This window comes from Oryx dammah, unplaced genomic scaffold (assembly GCF_014754425.2).
Source record: "Oryx dammah isolate SB20612 unplaced genomic scaffold, SCBI_Odam_1.1 HiC_scaffold_4, whole genome shotgun sequence".
NCBI lineage: Eukaryota > Metazoa > Chordata > Mammalia > Artiodactyla > Bovidae > Oryx > Oryx dammah.
The window spans coordinates 29,290,392-29,314,691 of NW_024070188.1; the positions used below are offsets into that span (position 1 = coordinate 29,290,392).

Consider the following 24,300-nt stretch of genomic DNA (forward strand, 5'->3'; position numbering starts at 1 on the left):
GATTAAAGTGCCTAAAAACTGCGCTAGTAAATCAGCAATGTATGTACTAGGCTTAAGGATAATTTCTACACTCTATCATTAGAAGATTTTCTAAAAACCCATCTAGTTCTAGGTCTATATATTTAAACATATAATAGAAGACATATAGCAAAAAGAACATACAACATAGCCTTTATTACTAGTGAATAAGAGCACTGATGATGATGGATTCAAACTGAGTTACCACCTCTGTAACCTTGGAAAAGTAATTCAACTTCTCTGATCCTTAATTCTCTCATCAATCCAATAAAGGCAGTAACAACAACTACCTTGCAAAATCATTATGATATAGTAAATCCTCAAGAAATGTTCATTATGACTGTTACCTCTATATATCATGTATGTTAGGATAAGACAATATGGTTTATATATAACTGTTTAGAATTTTAACTGTAGATGGAATGATACTTAGCATAGTACAGTAGTTAGGAACACAGGCACACAGAAAACACTCAGTAAACAATAGATAAATTTATTACAGCATATACTAACAGAATAAAAGCACCTCAATAAATAAATGGTCATTGAATCCAACAGTTAGTTCACAAAAGATGGATTTAACAGTAAGCAAATATATACAGAAAAGACAAACCATATTATTACTTAAAAGAATATAATTAAAACAATGAGATCCCATTTTTCACCTATTAGACAAAAATGCTAAGATGATTCAGCCAGGAAAAAATGCAGGTTGTTATTTATGAAGGAAGTGGGCTTAGTTGGGGGACTACTTCAATAACTTCAATAGTTATTAACTGATACTAAGATTTATTCATTCATTTGCTCACTCATTATTACTTGTTCATTCATTTATACTCAAGCACTGTTCTAGACATTTGAGATACATCTATCAGCAAAACAACCTTCGAGTTTACATTCCTGTAGAGAAATATGTATAATAAGTAGTAAACAATAAATAAGTAGATATATGTCAGAGGTAATATATGTTACGGGAAAAAAAAGGATATGGGCTTTAGAAGTGTGGGAGTCAATTGTATTTTTAAACAGGGTATCGGCCTTGTTAAGGGTTATAATTAACCAAAGATCTGAAGAAGTAAGAGAGTATCATGATGGACATGTAGGGGAGGCCATTCCATGCAGAAACTGCAAAGACTTAGCCTGTTTGTTCTAAACTGTACAGACACTGGGGTCAGAGTGCTGGTGCAGCAATACGCTGAGATATCATTTTACCTTCTTGATTTTTAGAAAAGGAGGACAAGTAGAGACCTGAACTGGCAGTTAACCCAGTTTTGATGTGCTCGAAGGAGCTTCTCTAAGACCAGTGGAAGACAGTCCACAAGGTACTGAAACTAGGAAATCTAGGGTCTGCTCAGTGATCAACTCTACCCTCATTCTTGCCCTTATATTCTCGCTTTCCCTGGCTTTTCTCCAAAAGGTATATGCAAATACTAGCCTTTTCTTGCATGCAGTGGTAAGCTCCAAGGTTCGAGTTGGGTACTGCAGGGAAAACAAAAGAGCAAGACTATTAACATTTTTCATTCTAGGACATTCAGGCCAACTTTGCTCAAGGGAAGAGGGTAAACGCTACCATACTAGCATGCTACCCTGAAATACGGGAGCAAATAAAAGCAATCAAGTTGTTTTCCAGTCTTGTTCTGTAGTCTTTGTGCATATTTTTTTCAGAACTCTGGTGAGAAACAGGCATTTGGTATAAAAATCGCCATTACCTATAGTTCCTTATCTATGAAGAAAATAAGATTGGAAAAAGTAGGGAGCATTCAGTGAGTCTGAAAGTAAGGGTGATAAGGTTAGAGAGGAAGTGGGGGCAGGGCAGGGGGGTGGGGAGCGGGGTTGAGCAAGGGGGATGACACCATCTTGAAAAGTGAAAGTCTTAGTCACTCAGTCATGTCTGACTGAGTAGCCTGCCAGACTCCTCTGTCCGTGGAGTTTCCCAGGCAAGAATTCCGGAGTGGGTTGCCATTCCTTTCTCCTGCCTTATAATCCCATCTTATAATACATCCTGCCTTAGAGTTTAAGCCCTTTTAAGCTGGGTTTTCTGTTACCTGCAGCCAAAAGCATCCTAATATACACCTCTTCTCCCTGCTTTTCTTGGGCTTTGGTTCATCAGGGTAAACCTCCTCCCATTAGAGATAACAGATATTAAGGAAGATGACATTTCCTCACATTACTTTACTTCTATTCACTTTATCTGTTCTAGATCACAGGAAAATTTTTTTCAATACAGAAGATAAAAGCAAGACATAAATTGAACAGTTCCTTTCTCATCAAAACTCTTGGCAAGAAACAGGAGATTCACCTAAAGGAAAGGGCTTGTTTATACTTGAGATCCCAGGATGAAATAGCACTGAAAGCACCTCCTGGGAACTGGTGCTGGAAATTGGCCTAAAATTACAGGTTGCTCGGGAGAGCTCAGCAGCTGTCTAGGGAGGACCCTGGTACTCCTTCCACTAATGTGATTCAGCTACTTCCTAAATCTCTTTGTTCTTGGCTCATTACTAAGTGAGAACTTCCCTCTGTACCTTTTAGTTCAAATACACAAGAAAAAGTGTATGACTGGCTTAATCACTAGGCCACACCACACAAGTCCACGGGTGTTGACAAGCTTGTAGACTAGCTACTCATAGATCAGATGTCCTGACATGATCCATGTGACTGTGGGACAGATAGCGTCCTATAGAAAGGAATAAGGCTCTTTAAGACAACTGGGGTGAATGAGTGAATGAATGAATGAACCAACTCTGGATAAAGTAGGAAATGAAAGACAGCTCCGTCACATTCACTTTCTCTTTGTTAGCAAGCAACATTTTATAAGCAAGGGTCTGTCTCCCTCTTGATTTCCCTTAATATATAATTTGAAAAATCTTTTCTGTTGCCTGACATTTCATTTACAATACTTGATTCATCCCGATAGATAGTAGCTTTTGTTTCCTTTTTCACAATCGTGTATCAATCTTCTAAAATTTGAACTCAACAGAGAATACCCAGCAATCAGACAGGTTTCTGTTAGGACCTCACAATGAGGATGGCAATATGATTTTCATAGGCCCTTTAACCTTCAGAAGACCTTTCCTTAATTAAAATATAAATTTATTTAAGCATATATATAAATATACATCTATATATATAAATTGTATTTTATAACTGTGTTGGTATAAACAAATATAGTACAGATACAGACAGATACAGGCTGGATTCACTATTGATATAGTCATTTCTTCTCCAAATTATAAAAGAAATTATTTTCATGGGCCCCTTAAAGTATCATGGACCCTCAGCGCTGTACCTGTTGTGCCTACTGCGTAATTTGGCCCTGCTTGGCATAAATCTTCTCAGGAGTTTTGCACAACCAGGTTTTTATCTTCTCCTAATTTTCCTAAACAGTCCTGTCAATGGTCCTGCCAATTCTACTAGTTATTTCCATCATGCAAAATAACTATTTAATAGAATTAAGTGAAGTAAGGACACTTTGTAAGCCATGAATTACTTAACAAAGTTTGGGTAATAATATACTTTAAAATTTTTAATTTCAATACCTTTAATCAAAAATTTAATGTGTTGAATATCTGATAACTGTGGCAAAAAAAGGTACTGAAGAGTCATGTACCTAAAAGTTTATTTTGTTTTAAAAAGCTGACACAACACGAGTAACATACAGAAGTAGTGCTTTGTTCACATCACTGGTTTCCCTGTTTCAATAAAACTTCTGTTTCTAAGGGAGAAAAAAAATTTAACTCTGTCGATTCAATTTTGTTTAGAGATATTTTGGTTAAAATTCATAATGAGAAACCAAGAGAGATGGCTTTCAGTGACTCATCACTGACTTGTTGTTGAAGGCCACATAACTGTTAACTCGGTGCTATTTTTAGAACTAAATAAGGCCCTTCTCTTTCTGTAGTACACTCGTGTACTCAGCGTACCTCTTCAGAGCAGCTGAGGAACATCTCTTTCCATAAGCCTTTCTTCCGAAGACCTCTGTAGTTCTACAATACAAAGGGTGAATGCGAATGCCAGGCTGTCTGAATACGACTAAAGGGAGAAAGAGGTAAAAATTCCTCCTCCACAAATGGTTCAGTGTAACACCATTCCTGGTTAAAAAAAATTCTCCTTTCTCCTCTATCATAAACTGAGACCGTTGTGAGCTGTGTGTATTGAGTTGCTAGAGGAGACTGACTTGCCTCATTTGGGATAAAGGCATCCTGGCCATATATCTACCCACTAACTCGCACAGAAGAACAAGAAATAATGCACTGCCAATTTAAATGCATAATTTCAGAGAATATTAAAACTGGAAGAAACTTTAAAATTCAACCAGGGCAATTTCCTCACTTCATTACAAATACATGGTGAGGCTTAGATGAGATGAATGAGTCACCCAGGGCCTGCCTTGAGGTAAAGTGAAAAGTGAAAGTCGCTCAGTCGTGTCTGACTCTTTGAGACCCCCATGGACTATATGGTTCATGGAATTCTCCAAGCTAGAATAATGGAGTGAGTTCCCTTCTTCCGGGGATCTTCCCAACCTACAGATTGAACTCAGGTCTCCTGCATTGCAGGCAGAATCTTTACCAGTTGAGCCACAGGTAGGCATATAACTAATGTTAGTCTCCTACTCTTGAAAGTTCTCTGGGCCTTTATTTCAGGCAATCAGACACAGGAGTTTCTGCACTTGGGTCCAGAAATATTTTTTCAAAATTTTTGGGTGTGATGCCCTGTTTTTAAGCTTATATTCAGTACTCATGGATTTATTTTAAGCTTATATTCAGTATGCATGGATTTTTCTATTTTCGTTCCAATAATCAATTGCACTTATGGTAAGCATCTTAGAAGAAACATTTCAGAACTACCAAAAAGAACAGTCAGATAAGAGAAAATAATTCTTAACCTAGAGTATCTTGTATCATTATTATTATTGTTGCTGTTATTTTTACTACCACTACTATTCTAACACTGGGATACAGAAGGATACAGAGGACACAGAATAAGCGTAAGACTTGTTTGCCTTGATGCAATAATTGCTCTGATAAGAAATAAAGACCAAGGAATAACGTATTACCAATTTAAATGCACAATTTTAAATCCTAAAACCAGAACAAACTTTAAAATTTCAACTCAACCATTCCCTTCCTTCATCACAGATAAGTGATGAGGCTTAAATGAGATGTGTGAATCCCTTATTTTTTATATAACACTTTTAAAAAAACTTCAAATATCTTTAAAGATATTATTTTGTAATCACAATATTATTTCCCCTACCTCATGATGTAGGGGAAATGTGAATCCATTGATTAGAATATAGGGTAGGCAAGCTTCCTACAAAAGGAAGAATAGTAAACATTTTAGGCTTTGCCAGCCATATGGGCTGTTTGATGCATTTTTTTAATAATTTCATTTATGTATTTATTTATTTTAGGCTGTTCTGGGTCTTTTCTGCTGTGCAGGCCTTTTTCTATTTCTGGTGAGCAGGGGCTATGCTTCGTAACAGCGTGCAAACTTCTCATTGCGGTGGCTTCTCTTGTTGAGGGGCACAGGCTCTAGGTGCATGGGCTTCAGTAGCTGATGGTTGAGGTTTCCAGGCCCACAGCATAGGCTCAATAGTGGTGGGCTTAGTTGCTTCACAGCATGTGGGATCTCCCCAGGCCAGGGATAGAACTTGCCTCTCCTGCACTGGCAGGTGGATTCTTTACCAATGAGCCACCAGGAAAGCCCTCTTTTCCTTTTTTTAAAAAATATAAAAATATTTCTTTTCTCACTGGCCACACAAAAGTAGATGGGTCAATTTGCCCTGGCAAGTCATGCTGTGCTGACTGAAGGACTAGATAATATATTAATTTATAAAAACAGATAAAATCAGGAACAGAATTGAAATACTTACACTTAACTCAGTATACCATTCTACATCTATAAACATCTCTACCTTACCTGAAATTCATCAAAACATAATAGACATGCTTCTTCACTAATTTCTTCAGCTATAGGAGCTATTGGATCGTATGATTTAGCCATGAATCCTGGTTTCCTCTTTGGCAAACTCTGTTTAAGGCGGTGTATTCCTTAAATGGATGAAATTAAACACAAATCAAATATTGTACTAAAAGTACATTTTAGACAACTAAGTACACACTTTTTAAACCTCTAAATGAAACAGTGTGAATATACAAATGAAGTTTAAATTTCACATATAAGCAAATATGATTATTGAGGCTGGTTGCAGTTTCTCTACCTCAAAATAAGTTGTTCGCATATTACTACATTCCCATGGTTGTAAGGACACTCTGTGATCATTCCATCTCCACTCTTCAGCCACTTTGGAGATGACAAAGTGACAGAACAGATCATTAGATGGTGGCTGATGGATCAACAGATGGATCTTAGCCCTGAGGACTTCAGGGATGCAGGCACAGGAGGTCACCCTGCCCTCTATGTCTGGCTAGTCTAATCAGGATGTTCCCTTACTTCCAGCCAGTCCCACTTCATTCACTCTATGTTACTAAATGCTGAAAGTATTTGAAAGTACAATATTCCTGCCCTGAGGAGGTTACAGTATGGCTGGTAAACAAATAATGCAAAGATGAAATAACGTAAGACTAGTGACAAAGCAATAAAGCATACATGCGAGAACAAACTGAATGCCTGCATGCTAAGGTGACATGGAGGAAAAGGCCTAATCAAGAATACCTTGGTGAGACAGGTGAGGCTTTAACATTTTTTACTGATCCTTAGTAGACAGAGGAAATGTCTGGCCTTCACAGAGTAACCTCTGTTCTCTGATTTGGAAGGAATGAATTTGTCTCTAGGACCAACTCTGGACACATTACTAATTATTTCAATATAGCACAAAACAAATGAAACTAAATAAAATCTTACTTTTAGCAAAAATCTAATTTTTTAGATTAGGAACTTTAAAATGAGGAAAATTACTTTGCAGTGTTTGGCCACTTAAAAATCATTTCTTTCACATCATCAACTTACTTTGGTGAACGTCTAGCATGAAACCATGAAAATGAACACGTTTTTTCCTCTTCATTTCCACATAAGCATAAAACATGTCCATCACCATTGTTTTCCCTGTACCTTAAAAAAAAAATACTATTAAACAGTATGTACTGATTGCTCTATCGATTGTTCATTAGCTTTGGGATAATGAACCCACACTCTGCTACTGGAAAACTTAACACTGTTACTTTTTTTTTTTTTAAGGAGTGTTTATTTCGTATGTTAAACTACCTAAAAATAAAATGTTTATATTATTCTTATCTGTTACGATCCTGTTTTTAGGAAATACAACATCTAGTTAGCACTCTGGGGACTATTTCCTCCAGAGAACTATGTTCATAACTGGCAAGATTTACAGATTATTTATCAGTCAGTTTCTCTTCTGAAAGGCACCAGTGTAAGTAAAATAATTATTTTATTATTTAAAATAATAATAAATAAAATATGTAATGGCCCTTACTTAGCATGAAAAATGTGTCAGTCACTCAGTCATGTCTGACTTTTTTTGACCCTGTGGACTGTAGCCCAGCAGGCTCCTCTGACCATGGAATTCTCCAGGCAAGAATATTGGAGTGGGTAGCCATTCCCTTCTCCAGGGTAAGTTCCAGACCCAAGGATCAAACCTGGGTTTCCCACATCCTAGGCAGATTCTTTACCATCTGAGCCATGAGGGAAGCCCGTGGAACTGTCTTAGGCACTATGGAAAATTCACCAGTAAAAAATAAGAAAATATAGACTAGCATCTAACATAAAAACTGCAAATAAATAATAGCTGTAGATTAGAGCTGGATAATTGACAATTATAATGCTTTTTTAAAAAGCTGAGAATATAGGCTTTTGAAAGAAATTCAGATACAGATACAGTTAAATTCAGATGCAGTTAACCTTTATAATTAAATTATCCAACTTTAATAATTTTAAAGTTAAATAAATACACACACTCTGAAACTTTTAATCACTGTGATCACATCAGTAATCGAAGAATCAACAGCCTGAGCACTTAACAAGGCGTGCACTGGAAGCCTATTCCCTCACAGAAAGCCCATAGCTTTGGGGACACTGAAAGTGATCAAGTTCATTTCACACCCAGCATTCCCCAGCAGGCAGGCCAGGGAATGCTGGTCTTGTCTCTCATCCTCATGGCTTCTTCTACTATCCCTTGTACACTGTTGGTGGGAATGTAAATTGGTGCAATAGCTATGGAAAACAGTATGTAGATAGCTTTAAAAACTAAAAGTAGAACTACCATATGATCCAGCAATTCTACTCTTGGGCATATATCTGGAAAGAATGAAAACACCAACTTTGAAAGATGCATGCATCCCAGTGTTCACAGCAGCACTATTTACAGCAGCCAAAATGTGGAAGCAACCCAATTGCCCATCAGCAGACAACTGGATTAAGAAGATGAGCCCTATGTCACTCCAGATTTTAGCTTGCAGGCACTTTTCAGATTGCTGCACAGAAAGAGGAAATCCAAGTAAAATACCCAGGTCTAACTGAGTTGGGCTAAGAGATCAAGACTGTGGGAGTCCAAAAATGCAGGTGAAATTTGTGAGGCAAAGTGCCAGAGAGGAGGCAGTTCTATAATGAAAGAGCCCCAGAAACCAAAACATGGGCACTCTACAGTCTTTCACTGAATAACAGCTGTTCACATGTAAAGTGATACCTCATGACGCGAGGCAAAGAAAGCTGCGAGATGAGCCATTTCCAGAGACAGTTATATATACGACTTGAATGATGGTCCACTGAATTATGTGGGTGAAAAAAAGAAAGCCAATATTAAAAAGTTACAAGCTTTCTTATCTATATAACATTCTTGAAATGACAGGATTTTAGAAATGGAGGACAGATTAGTGGTTGCCAGGATGTAGAAATGGAGGGTGAATAGGTATGGTTTTAAAATGATGGGCAATCCAAGAAATTCTTGTGGTAATACAATTGTTCAGTACCTTGACTAAGGCAGTGAATATATGAACCTACATAGGTGATAAACTGTATAGAAATAAATATACACGCTTAAGTGAATACAGCACAGCTGATGTGGAACTCCCAGAAACAGAGGGTCAAGTGCATTCCTTGCACTATGCCATTTTATATAAGGGACATGAATATTACCAAATTCTTATATCCTCGAGGACTACTGGACCCAATACCCTGTGGATACCTAGGGATGACTACATAATTAAAACTGGAGAAATCTGAATAGGATCAGTGAATTGAACCAATGTCAATATCCTGGTTTTGATATTTATACTACACTTTTGCAAAATGTTGCTTTAGCGGGGAAATGAGAAAAGTGCACAGAGATCTCTCTGCATTACTTCTTATAACTCCATCTGAATCTATAATTATCTCAATGAAGTTTTCAATTAAAACAAATACTTCAAATGAATCAAGCTGGCATGCAAGTAACTTATTTAACTACCTGTCACAATAAAATTCAACAGATTAAAATTAGATAATCCTGGAACTGCTACTGCTAAGTCACTTCAGTCGGGTCCGACTCTGTGCGACCCCATAGACGGCAGCCTACCAGGCTCCCTCGTCCTTGGGATTCTCCAGGCAAGAACACTGGAGTGGGTTCCCATTTCCTTCTCCAATGCATGAAAGTGAAAAGTGAAAGTGAAGTCACTCAGTCGTGTCCGACTCTGTGCAACCCCATGGACTGCAGCCCACCAGGCTCCGCCGTCCATGGGATTTTCCAGGCAAGAATACTGGAGTGGGGTGACATTGCCTTCTCCGAATTCTGGAACCCTCCTATACTATTCAGTTCAGTTCAGTTCAGTCGCTCAGTCATGTCCAACATTTTGCGACCCCATGGACTGCAGCACCTCAGGCCTCCCTGTCCGTCACCAACTCCCAGAGTTTACCCAAACTCATGTCCACCGAGTCGGTGATGCCATCCAACCATCTCATCCTCTGTCATCCCCTTCTCCTCCTACCTTCAATCTTTCCCAGCATCAGGGTCTTTTCAAATGAGTCAGCTCTTCACATCAGGTGGCCAAAGTATTGGAGTTTCAGCTTTAACATCACTCGTTCCAATGAACACTCAGGACTGATCTCCTTTAGAATGGATTGGTTGGATCTCCTTGTAGTCCAAGGGACTCTCAAGAGTCTTGTCTAACACCACAGTTCAAAAGCATCAATTCTTCTGCGCTCAGCTTTCTTTATAGTCCAACTCTCACATCTATATATATTTATATTAAACTGAGATGATGAATGGAAACTAAACTTACTGCTGTAAGTTTGAAATAAGTTTAGTTTTGCAATACATTCACTGTGTTGTTCAACTTAAGCTTACGTTATGTCATATATGAATCATAATGTTATATATGAATTACATCTCAATAAAACTAGAAAAACTTGTCAATTAAAAAAAATTAGATAATCCTGGAATCCTCCTATACTGTTGGTGGGAATGTAAAGTAGTACAGCCACTATGGAGAACAGTATGGAGGTTCCTTAAGAAACTAAAAATAGAGTTACCGTATGACCCAACAATCCCACTACTGGGCATATACCCAAAGAAAACAATAATTCAAAAAGATATATGCTCCCCAATGTTCACCGCAGCACTATTTACAATAGCCAGGACAAGGAAGCAACCTAAATGTCCATCAACAGAGTAATGGATAAAGAAGATGTGAAACATATATACAATGGAATGTTATTCAACAATGAAAAAGAACAAAATAATGCCTTTTGCAGCAACTTGGGGGGCCTTAGAGATTATCACACTGAGTGAAGTCAGACAACAGAAAGACAAATATCATATGATATTGGTTATATGTGGAATCTTAAAAAAAGGGTATAAGTAAACTTATTTCCAAGACAGAAGTAGAGTCAAAGATATAGAAAACAAACTTAGAGTTACCAGAGGATAAGGGGAAGGGAGGGATAAACTGGGAGATTGGGATTGACATATATACACTGTGCATTGTGTACTAAGTTGCCTCAGTCATGTCTGACTCTTTGAGACCCTATGGACTGTAGCCTACCAGGCTCCTCTATCCATGGGATTCTCCAGGCAAGAATACTGAAGTGGGTTGCCATGCCCTCCTCCAGGGGATCTTCCCAACCCAGGGATCGAACCCAGGTCTCCCACATTACAGGCGGATTCTTTACCATCTGAGCCACCAGGGAAGCCCATATATATACTATTATATGTAAAACAGAAAACAATTAAAACCTGCTGTATAGCATAGGGAACCCTACTCAGTACCCTGTAATGGTCTATATGGGAAAAGAATCTAAAAAGGAGTGAGTGTATATATATATATACACATATAAACTGATTCACTCCACTGTACAGCAGAAAGTATCACAACATTGTAAATCAACTACATTCCCGTTAAAAACTTTTAAAGATTATATAATTCTCACAATGTTTGAAAAAATTCAACACACATTCACAGTAAAAACTCTTAGCAAACTAGAAAAAGCAACTTCCTTGACCTCATAGAGGACAAACACCAAAAAACCTACAGTGAAAAGATACTCAATAACATTTAAAAAATGTAAATTAAAACTACAATGAAATAGTACTTTGTATCCATTACAATAGATATTATGAAAACAACAAACAAAAACAGGTTGATAAGGATGTGGAAAAATGGGAAAACTTGTACATTACTAGTGGGAATGTAAAATGGTGCTGTTGCTATGGAAAACAGTATGGCAGTTCCTCAAAAAATTAAAAATAAAATGATCAGGTGATCTAGCAATTCCACTTCTGGATATATACAAAACTACTAAAGTTGGGATTCAAACAATATTTGTACATCAATGTTTACAGCAGCATTATTCACTAGTCAAAAGATGGGAACAACCCAAACATCCATCAGTAGATGAATGAAAAAGGAAAACTGGTATATAAACAATATGATAGAGTATTATTTAGCCTTAAAAAAAAGCATGAAATTCTGACACACACTACAACATGGATGAATCTTGAAGACACTATGCTAGATGAAATGACTCAGAAACAAAAGGATAAGTAAGCATTATACGATCCCACTTATATAAGGTGCCTAAAGTAGCAGTGAGTGATCCAAGATCACTGCAGATGGTGAATGCAGCCATGAAATTAAAAGACTCTTGCTTCTTAGAAGAGAAGCTATGACCAACCTAGACAGCATATTAAAAGGCAGAGGATATTACTTTGCCAGCAAAGGTCCATATAGTCAAAGCTATGGTTTTTCAGCAGTCATATATGGATATGAGAATTGGAGCATAAAGAAGGCTGAGCACCAAAGAAGTGATGCTTTTGAACTGAAGTGTTGGAGAAGACTCTTGAGACTCCCTTGGACTGCAAGGAGATCCATCCATCCTAAAGGAAATCAGTCCTAAATATTGACTGGAAGAACTGATGCTGAAGCTGAAACTCCAAATCTTTGGCCACCTGATGCAAAGAACTGACTTACTGGAAAAGACCCTGATGCTGGGAAGATGGAAGGCAGGAGGAGATGGGGATGACAGAAGATGAGATAGTTGGATGGCATCACAGACTCGACAGACATGGGTTTGAACAAGCTCCAGGAGATGGTGATGGACAGGGAGGCCTGGCATACCACAGTCCATGGGGGTCACAGGGAGTCGGACACAACTGAGCAACTGAATTGAAAGTAGTCAATTTCCTAGAGACAGAAGTAGAATGTTGGTTGCCAGGGACTGGGAGGGACCAGTTACAGAATGGGGTATTATTGTTTAATAGGTACAGAGTTTCAGTTTGGGAAGATGAAAATGTTTGGAGACAAACAGAGGTGATGTCTGCACAACAATTTCAATGTACTTAAAATGCCTTTGAACCATACAGTTAAAAAGGTTAAAATAGTAAATTTTATATTATATATATGTTGCCACGACAACAACAACAACAAAAAACTAATACATTAACACACACACAGACACACACACACACCCCCTATAGTCAACATCATACTTATTAGAAAAGACTGAACATTTCTCCCCTAAAATCTGACACAAGCACACCCACTCTCATGACTTCTATTCAACACTGTACAGCATCCTAGCTAATGAAATGAGGCAAGAAAAAGAACTACTGAACAGAAGGCATAGACATTGTAAAGGAAAAAAGTAAATTGCTTTTATTTACAGACATGATGGATACACAAAAAAATTTTGAAGAAGCTACCAAATAACCACTAGAGTTAATAACTCAGTTTAGCAAAGTCATCAAAAAATCAATTGATTCTACATATTAGCAGTGATCAACTGGAAATTTAAATTTTAACATACAATACCATTTGCTAAAGCTTTTGACTGTGTGGATCACAACAAACTGGAAAATTCAAGAGATGAGAATACCAAACTACCTTACCTGCCTCCTGAGAAACCTGTATGCAGGTCAAAAAGGAACAGTTAGAACCAGACATGGAACAACAGACTGGTTCCAAATAGGGAAAGGAGTACATTAAGGCTGTATATTGTCACCCTGCTTATTTAACTTCTATGCAGAGTACATCACATGAAATGCCGGGCTGGATGAAGCACAAGCTGGAATCAAGATTGCCGGGAGAAATATCAATCACCTCAGATATGCAGATGACACCACCCTTATGGCAGAAAGTGAAGAAGAACTAAAAAGCCTTCTGATGAAAGTGAAAGAGGAGAGTAAAAAAGCTGGCTTAAAACTCAACATTCAAAAAACGAAGATCATGGCATCCGGTCCCATCACTTTATGGCAAATGAGGGGGGATAAAGTGGAAACAGTGACAGATTTTATTTTCTTAGGCTTCAAAATCACTGTGGATGGTGACTACAGCCACGAAATTAAAAGACACTTGTTCCTTGGAAGAAAAGCTATGACCAACCTAGACAGCATATTAAAAAGCGGCGACATTACTTTGCCAACAAAGGTCCATCTAGTCCAAGCTATGGTTTTTCCAATAGTCATCCATGGATGTGAGAGTCAGACCACAAAGAAGGCTGAGCGCTGAAGAATTGATGCTTTGGAACAGCAGTGTTGGAGAAGACTCTTGAGAGTCCCTTGGACTGTAAGGAGATCAAACAAGTCAATCCCAAATGAAATCAATCCTGAATATTCATTGGAAGGACTGATGCTGAAGCTGAAGCTCCAATACTTTGGCCATCTGATGCAAAGACATGACTCATTAGAAAAGACTCTGATGCTGGAAAAGATTGAAGACAGGAGGAGAAGGGGATGACAGAGGATGAGATGGTGGGACGGTGGCATCACCAACTCAATGGACTTGAGTTTGATCAAACTCTGGAAGATGGTGAAGGACAGGGAAGCCTGGTGTGCTATACTCCATGGGGTTACAAAAAGTCGGACCAACAATAACCATTTGCAATAGCATTGAAAGTGAAAGTGAGTTCCCAACCCTGAACCCCCCTCCCACCACCCTCCCATATCCTCTCTCTGGGTCATCCCAGTGCAGCAGCCCCAAGCATCCTATATCCTGTATCAAACCTAGACTAGCGATTCGTTTCTTACATGATAGTATACATCATGTACACCTGTGGTGGATTCATGTCAATGTATGGCAAAACCAATATAGTATTGTAAAGTAAAAAAAAAAAAAAGAAAGAAAGAAAGAGATAGTGAAGTCGCTCAGTTGTGTCTGACTCTTTGCGACCCCATGGACCGTAGCCTACCAGGCTCCTCCCTCCATGGGATTCTCCAGGCAAGAGTACTGGAGTGGGTTGCCATTTTCCTTCTCCAGGAGATCTTCCTGAACCAGGGATTGAACCCATGTCTCCCGCATTCCAGGTGGATGCTTTAACCTCTAAGCCACCAGGGAAGCCACCTGCAATAGCATTAGAAAACATAAAATACACTGGAATAAATTTATTGAAACACATGGCAGACCTCTGTACTACAAACTAAAGAATACCACTGAGAGAAATTAAAGAAAATATTTTAAAATTAAGAAATATACCATGGTGATAGATTGGAATGCTCAATATTTTAAGTTATCAATTCTCTGCAGACATTGATCTTAAACATGTCTTTAACATACTCCCAGTCAAAATCTCAGGATCAGGATTTTTTTTAAATGAACAAACTAATTCTAAAATGAACATGGAAACACAAAGGTGATAGAATAGCCAAAATAATCTTGAAAATGACAAAATTGGAAGACTCACATCACACTTCAGTGTGCAACAGCAATGTCCAGGTTATAGGAAATCCTATAGGATAAAGAAGTTTATATGTGTGTGGTATGCACACACCCAAGGATATACTACCTCAGGATGTAAAGTAAATTACTAACTGGGAGCCACGTCCAAAAAAGCCATTGCCACTGCTTGTGAACCTTGAGTGAGCAAAGGCTGTGTCTGCTTTCATTCACCATTACATTTCCAGAAACAACAGATGACCTGGCACAAGGCAGGTGCTTATTTGTCAAGTAACTGGAAGAATGCTGGGGGAAAGTAGGGAAGAAACCAACACTAAATTTCCCTTACCTCCCAATTTTGCTTTGGCATCTACAGAATCCTAAATAAAACCTTGTAACTTTCTCAAGATAAGACAATCTTACTAGGGGAGTCATTTATAAAACCTAAAACTCTTGTGCATGATAAGTCACGTTAATCATGCCCGACTTTGCAACCCTATGGACTGTAGCCCACCAGGCTCCTCTGTCCATGGAACTGTCCAGGCAAGAATACTGGAGAAGGTTGCCATGCCCTCCTCCAGGGGATCATTCCAACCCAGGGATTAAAGCTGCATCTCCTATCTCCTGCAATGTCAGGAGGGTTCTCTACCACTAGTGCCACCTGGGAAGCCATGTAAACTCTAGTAAGTTCTAACTTTTAAGCCCACAACTGGGAAGCCAAAAATGATTACTCAAGAGCCTCCTCTAGTGGTACCCTTTTCACAGCTGACACCCTCCTCCCCCCACTCCCCCACAGAAGGAGCTGGAAGTGGTATCTTCCATCATTGCCTCCCACTCAGCAGAATTTTACTTTCCAACTCCTAACCTTAAAACCAGTCTACCTTTCCACTGGTAAAAATTGCCAGTGTGAAACAAGTGAGGTTAAACCAGGAGACCGCAAAAAAGGGACTTTATTATCTTCTAATATATGAGAGAAATCATTAACCTTGCCATCACACATTCTGTTAGGCTAGAGCTGAAACCTTGCTGTAAGAAAGCCAGCTGTAGGATAAGAATGAAGCCACAAAATACTACTACTGCAGCTTTTGGTTTTTGCATGAGATATAATAAGCTTTTTGTTAATGAAACATCTCAAGATTGAACCATGATGATATCAATGTTCCTGTGGTTCCCTAGCCTATCTGATCAATTATCTCAATACACCTATGAAGATAAGAGCAGAGTGAAGTGGGTATAACAGAGCCTAAACCAAGGGCAGGAATAAGGAGAGGAAAAGGGATTGCTATAAAACAGACATCTTTTCCATCAAGTCTCTTTAAAATCAAATACTTGTTTCCCAAGTCTAAAAAAGAAAAATAACAAAGAATAAGAGCTTGTGAGGACATTCCAAGGCTACTCTCCCAGCCAGCAAGCCCCACAAAAATAAAAATTTTACCTATCTTTTATCTATTTTGTAAGAATCCTAAACTAAAGAGTAAAGCCACCAAAATGTTCACCTCACTTCCTGTTTCAGAATTCCTTTCTCTTCCCCTCTCTGCTTTATGAAGATGTGCATAGCCAAAGATTACCACACATGCAGCCTATGTGAATATACCATGTTATCACATCTCTTCTAATTCTTTCAAACATTCAGATAAATTATGTTTATTGTACCTCCCTTCAATATGTTAGAATATGGCTGTATTTTAAAAACTAAGATCCAACAACCTCCATATTTGTGCTTTTTTTTTAAAGTCCTTTTGCAGAAGTGGAAACTGTTGTGCTTTACTAACCATCTTCACTCATGGTTAAGTGGTTACAGAAACAGGGGAAACAAAGATTCTGATTTTAGCAATGACTAAACATGAAAGTAAAGGTACAGGAAGTAAATGTTCTCCAAAGCAAAAAAATGAGAGATGACTACAGAATGAGATCTCCTAGCGATAGCCAAAGGTGCAGACACATAAACCTGATTAAGTACCTGATATAAATTAGATGCTAAGTAAGCATACATTGGTCTCAGAAATACCAATTAGCTGATCAACAAAGAAAAAGAATAGTTTGAGATTCTTTCACATTTTTAAAATCTACAAGTTTCAAGAACTTAAAAGAGAAAAACAAATATCATATATTTACACATATATGTGCAATCTAGAAAAATGGCTCAAATGAACCCATCTGCAAAGCAGATAGAGAGACAAAGACATAGAGAACAAACGTATAGACACCAAGAGGGGAAAAGGGTGGATGAGATGAATTGGGAGATTGGGCCTGACATATATACACTATTATGTATAAAACAGAAAACTAAGAAGAACCTACTGCATAGCACAGGAAACTCTACTCAATGCTCTGCAGTTACAAAGAGGGGATATATATGTATGTATAGCTGACTCACTCTCCTATAGAGCAGAAATGAACACAACATTGTAAAGCAGCTAACCGCCAATAAAAATGTTTTTAATAATTTAGAAAGAAAGATAAAAGAACTTCAAGAATCTCTATCATTCCCTTTTTAAAAACTGAACAATAATCATTTATTAGATTTGCTAAATCTATAAATGTAAAACAGGCATTTAGAGGCATTAATAAACATCAGAGTAAAAGAGAGGACCGAGAAAAGAAAAGAACAGTTTGACCTTTAAGGCAGTGTAACTACTTATTCAACTCCTGCTGCTGCTTCTACTAAGTTGCTTCAGTCGTGTCCAACTCTGTGCGACCCCATAGATGGCAGCCCACCAGGCTCCCCCATCCTTGGGATTCTCCAGGCAAGAACACTGGAGTGGGTTGCCATTTCCTTCTCCAATTCAACTCCTATTATCCTAAAATTCTTACTAAGATAATAAACCTCTGCCACCACTTCCTCACAGTGAAAATCTGTTATGGCTACAGGGAAGTCTGAAGCTGTTGATCAGTCAAGGACTAAAATCATGGGGTTGCAAAGAGTCAGACACAACTGAGCGACTGAACTGAACTGAAAACTGATCTCATTACATCAAATATTTTGAGTATGCCAAATAAAGAAGTGATTGGCAAGCCATAAGGCCAGATGACAGAAGAGCCACCTTCATGACATCAGTGAAGGTGGATAACTAGGGAAAGGTTTAGGACTAGAACAAAAGGATTTGGTTGAAGGAAAATTGAAACTAGAAAACAGACAACTTCATCAATAATTAAGTCAAGGAAGAAGCAAGACAACTGATTAGGAAAATCTATTACAGAAAGGCTTACCGGGTGGTGCATTCGCCCGCCAATGCAGGAGATGCAAGAGATGTGGGTTCGATCCCTGGGTCAGGAAGATCTCCTGGAGTAGGAAATGGCAACCCACTCCAGTATTCCTGCCTGGAAAATTCCATGGACAGAAGAGCCTGTCAGGCTACAGTTCACAGGGCTGCAAAGAATCGAACATGACTGAGCATGCCCACGTATTACAGAAACTGACGGTTCACAAAGTTTCCGAGAAAATGAGTCTTCATGCCCAACGACTGGAAGCGCAAGAAGGAAATGTTACCACTTATATGTTTAGAATGTGCACTCATCAACAGACTGAAGATAACTAAATTAGGGGCAAGAGTTTAGATTATGAGTAGAAGTATTAGTGGAAACTAAAAGTAAAAATGAGAAACTTATTGTTTTAAGTTATTAAGCTGAGTCAAACAGCACTGAGCAATGAGATTCTGATTTATCAAATAACCTATCTAGAGATGATTTCTGTCACTGAGATCGATTCACTTTATGCATTAAATAATGTTTGCACCCTAACATGCTAACTAATCATGCCTTCAACTGCAGTCACAGCCCATGAGAAATAAAAGTAAAAACTAAGAAATCTACAATCCTCTCCTCTCCCCTATTTTACCTCACCTCATCCTATTCCTGCTGGTGATGGGTTAAAAGATAGAAATGGAAGTTATCTCTGAGTGAAAGCTAGGAAACTTTTTGTTTAGACCACTTAAAACTTATTTTAACACACTTACCCACATCTCCATAAACATACAGGCCCCTTGGAGGTTTGCTCCTTGAAAAAAGCTGCAAATTAAGAAAAAATTATAAATCTCCAATGTGGAAATAAATGAATATCATCATACACATAGTGTTCCTAACCAAGCTATATATATAGGACTGAAACAGGCTACTGCACACAGTAAGTACAAATAACTTGATATAAAAGGCTATGATGCCCCACTTAGATTTTAACATAGAAGGCAAGAATCAGTAGCTCACAGCAAAGCTCTGAAGTCACACAACTTAAGTTTACACCTCCTTCACCATTTACAAAACATGTAATCAGCCCACTCGTTTGCAAGTGGGCTTCCCAAACAATGACAGCCTAGTTCATTCCCAGCAAGCAAGAGATTGGAAGACTTTTTATGGAGAAACTAAATGGTTTCCAGAAAAAAAGGCACTTCTGTGTTGGTTTCTCCCAGAGAAAGAACAGGATCCCTATCAGATCACCTTACAGTAAAGTATGCTAGTCAACAAATTTCTTAAGATGCAGCCTTCAATCAGCTCATTAGTATCTGAAATGACACTAAAATGATTTGACAGCTTAGAATCAATAGAAATTGGAAGAAAAAAAAAACCTCTCATTATGAAAGTTGGAGACCACAGTAAATACACAGAGGAAACAGAGATTACACAAACTGCAAAGGGAAACTTCAAAATAAAACTATAACCAGTATAATTAATATGCTGAAGAAAATAAGTTACTAAAACTATAAAGCAAGAACAAAATGCAATTTTTAAAAGGAATTTTTTTTTACGCCCCCCCCAAAGGAATACTAAGAACAAAAGAGAGTACTTTAAATTTAACATACAGTACCAGAAATAAAACAAATGGTAACAATAAAAGATGGAAAATATAAGAAAATTATGGGATTAATTCAGGAGGTCCAAGAGCTAACCAAAAGGAATTCCAGAAAGGGAAAAGATAAAAAAGAGAAAAAGAAATTATCTGAGATTTTTCTCAGGTCTGAAGGATGAAATTTCAAGATGAGGAAGACAGAGTAAGCGTCCAGCACAAGAGAAATAAGACCCATGCCAAGTCACAAGAGCTTCCCAGGTGGCGCTGGTGGCAAAGATCCTGCCTGCCAATGCAGGAGACATAAGAGACACCAGTTCAGTCCCTGGGTTGGGAAGATCCCCTGGAGGTGGGCCTGGCAACCCACTCCAGTTTTCTTGCCTGGAGAATCCCATGGACAGAGGAGCCTGGTGGGCTATAGTCCATGAGGTCACAAAGAGTTGGACACAACTGAAGCAACTCAGCTTACTCTCGCTCACCAAGTCATAATCCTGAAACTTCTGACACAAGTAAAATAAAGAAAATCTTACAGACATCCAAGGAGGCAGTGGAAGAGGGAGGTGGTAGAGACAAGTCATAAAAAACTGATAAAACTTGAATAAAATTTGAGAGACAATGATTTCTAATCTAACCATCAAGTGTGAAAATGGAAATTGACATTCCATATTTACAAGGTCTTAAAAAATCCTCCCCAACAGAAACATGAACACCTGCTGCTGCTGCTGCTGCTGCTAAGTTGCTTCAGTTGTGTCCAACTCTGTGCCCCAGAGACGGCAGCCCACCAGGCTCCCCCGTCCCTGGGATTCTCCAGGCAAGAACACTGGAGTGGGTTGCCATTTCCTTCTCCAGTGCATGAAAGTAAAAAGTGAAAGTGAAATCGCTCAGTTGTGTCCAACTCTTGGGGACCCCATGGACTGCAGCCCACCAGGCTCCTCCGTCCATGGGATGAACACCTAGGCTCCATGAAACAGAGAGGATCCTGTGAAGAACACCCTGATAAGATAGAGAGTTGCTCTAGAACCACAGTGGCACAAGCAGGACAAGAAAGCAATCAAGTACAGACCAAAACAGGAGGATGAAGGCCTCAAAAAGATACAAAATGGAACTTCTCTTTGCCTAACATTATTATCAACACAAATTACCATTCTAAATTTTGTTCCACTTAGAAGAGTAATCTTCAAACTCTATGACAGTTCCCTAGACATCTATGTAAAAACCAAGGTGCGCCAGATCCAAGAGAGTACAGAGAGGATAAAAGCAAAAAGGGGGCTTCCCAGATGGCTCAGTACTAAAGAATCCACCTGCCAAAACAGAAGACGCAGGTTTGATACTGGGAAGATCCCCTAGAGAAGGAAATGGCAACCCATTCCAGTATTCTTGCCTGGGAAATCCCCCAGACAAAGGAGCCTGGTGCGCTACAGTCCATTCGGTGTCAAAGAGTCAGACATGACTTAATGACTAAACAACAACAAAAGCAGAAGGAAGCAAAGGTTATGCCATTTAGCATCAACCACAGCAGTAGATAATTTGACAGAGAACATTTGCAAAAGCTAGATTTCAGGATCTTTTATAACGCTTTTGTTTTTTAACATGTGGATTCACTCCTGTATGCCTCAAAAACCTCTCTTGTTCTCTTGTCTCTTAGCTTTCTCTATAAATCCAGCCCCTGACTTCATCAGCCCCTTCCAGAAGAACCTTCACCACAGTTTAGGCAAAAGAATCTGCTTTGCTTTGATTCTGCCAACTGGATGCCTTCCCTGTGTTCTTCTGCACATTAACTCTCCATCTATTCTTAAATCTCAACAGAAAGAAGAAACTACTCCTGCCAAAACTCCTTAATTTGCCTTGTTTTAATATCTTACATGAACCATTCTTATACATTGGTTATTCTATTTTCAACTTTCCAGAAAAAAAGCCAATATGATCCTCAATAATTTTAAAACAGCTTCAAATTAGAAAACTTATATACAACCTAATAATCTCTAAGTACATTTTATGTATTAGAAATCTTTTGAAAGCCACTTTTGCATAAAGTAACTAGCAATGTCACAGCAATTGATTACTTCCTCACAACATATTTTGCTGTGACTCAAATAGATTCAAGGGATTAGATCTGACAGACAGAGTGCCTGAAGAACTATGGATGGAGGTTCATGACACTGTACAGAAGGCAGATTAAGACCATCCCCAAAAAAAGAAATGCAAAAAGGCAAAATGGTTGTCTGAGGAGGCCTTACAAATAGCTGAGAAAAGAGAAGCTAAAAGCAAAGGAGAAAAGGAAAGATATACCCATTTGAATATAGAGTTTCAAAGAATAAGATAGAGAAGAAAGCTTTCCTCAGTGACCAATGCAAAGAAATAGAGGGAAACAACAGAATGGGAAAGACTAGAGATCTCTTCAAGAAAATCAGTGACACCAAGGGAACATTTCATGCAAAGATGGGCATAATAAAGGACAGAAATGGTATGGACCTAACAGAAGCAGAAGATATTAAGAGGTGGCAAGAATACACAGAAGAACTATACAAAAAAAGATCTTCATGATCCAGATAACCACGATGGTGTGATCACTCACCTAGAGCCAGACATCCTGGAATGTGAAGTCAAGTGGGCCTTAGGAAGCGTCACTACAAACAAAACTAGTGGAGGTGATGGAATTCCACTTGAGCTATTTCAAATCCTAAAAGATGATGCTGTTAAAGTGCTGCACTCAGAATGCCAGCAAATTTGGAAAACTCAGCAGTGGCCATAAAACTGGAAAAGGTCAGTTTTCATTCCAAAGAAAGGCAATGCCAAAGAATGTTCAAACTACCGCACAATTGCACTCAACTCACACACTAGCAAAGTAATGCTCAAAATTCTCTAAGCCAGGCTTCAACAGTACATGAACCATGAACTTTCAGATGTTCAAGCTAGATTTAGAAAAGGCAGAGGAACCAGAGATCAAGGTGCCAACATCCGTTGGATCATTGAAAAAGCAAGAGTTCCAGAAAAACATCTGCTTCTGCTTTATTAACTATGCCAAAGTCTTTGACTGTGTGGATCACAACAAACTGTGGAAAATTCTTCAAGAGATGGGAATACCAGACCACCTGACCTGCCTCTTGAGAAATCTGTATGGAGGTCAGGAAGCAACAGTTAGAACTGGACATGGAACAACAGATTGATTCCAAATAGGAAAAGGAGTACATCAAGATTGTATACTGTCACCATGCTTATTTAACTTCTATGCAGAGTACATCATGAGAAACGCTGGGCTGGAAGAAGCACAAGCTGGAATCAAGATTGCCGGGAGAAATATCAATAACCTCAGATATGCAGATGACACCACCCTTATGGCAGAAAGTGAAGAGGAACTAAAAAGCCTCTTGATGAAAGTGAAAGAGGAGAGTGAAAAAGTTGGTTTAAAACTCAACATTTGGAAAACGAAGATCACGGCATCTGGTCCCATCAGTTCATGGCAAATAGATGGGAAAACAATGGAAACAGTGAGAGACTTTAGTTTTTTGGGCTCCAAAATCACTGCAGATGGTGACTGCAGCCATGAAATTAAAAGACGCTTGCTCCTTGCAAGAAAAGCTATGACCAAACTAGACAGCATATTAAAAAGCAGAGACATTACTTTGCCAACAAAGGTCCATCTAGTCCAAGCTATGGTTTCTCTAATAGTCATGTATGGATGTGAGAGTTGGACTATAAAGAAAGCTGAGCACCGAATAGTAGATGCTTTTGAACTGTAGTGTTGGAGAAGACTCTCTTGAGAGTCCCTTGGACTGCAAGATCAAACCAGTCAATCTTAAAGGAAATCAGTCCTGAATAATCATTGGAAGGACTGATGCTGAAGCTGAAACTCTAATACTTTGGCCACCTGATGCAAAGAACTGACTTATTGAAAAAGACCCTGATGCTGGGAAAGATCAAAGGCAGGAGAAGAAGGGGATGACAGAGGATAAGATGGTTGGATGGCATCAACGACTTGATGGATGTGAGTTTGAGCAAGCTTCGGGAGTTAGTAATGAACAGCGAAGCCTGACATGCTGCAGTCCATGGCATAGCAAAGAGTTGGACACGACTGAGCAACTGAACTGAACTGGACTGAACATAATTTGCAGAAATTATCCAGGGTCTAGTCAGAATATAATCAACATGTGCTTAATCAGTGAAATTCAAGGCAAAAAATTAACAAAGATGGGGATGGGGGGAAGATGACATGGCAAGAACTCAATGCTGCTAAAAAAAACCCCACATATATATGCATATATGTGTTAATACAAATATATGTGTGTATGTATATATATACACATATATATCTCACTTGGGCCTCTCTTCTGTTTTACCCAAACTTAATCTATTTTTGAAAAAGCAGTTTGGCAAATATTATACTGCATTATTGGAGAAGGAAAT

At 38.6% G+C, this 24,300-nt stretch overlaps 1 protein-coding gene across 1 annotated transcript in view; it reads right to left on the bottom strand.

The window, feature by feature from the left end:
• AFG1L (AFG1 like ATPase) overlaps positions 1-24,300 on the bottom strand; it is a 193,050-nt gene that overhangs the window by 126,217 nt on the left and 42,533 nt on the right. The window contains exons 3-5 of the mRNA XM_040238553.1: positions 19,073-19,124; positions 6,988-7,089; positions 5,938-6,068 (exon numbers count right to left, since the gene is read on the bottom strand). Of these exons, the coding sequence (XP_040094487.1) occupies positions 5,938-6,068; positions 6,988-7,089; positions 19,073-19,124 (285 nt within the window). The remainder of the gene's footprint in view (positions 1-5,937; positions 6,069-6,987; positions 7,090-19,072; positions 19,125-24,300) is intronic.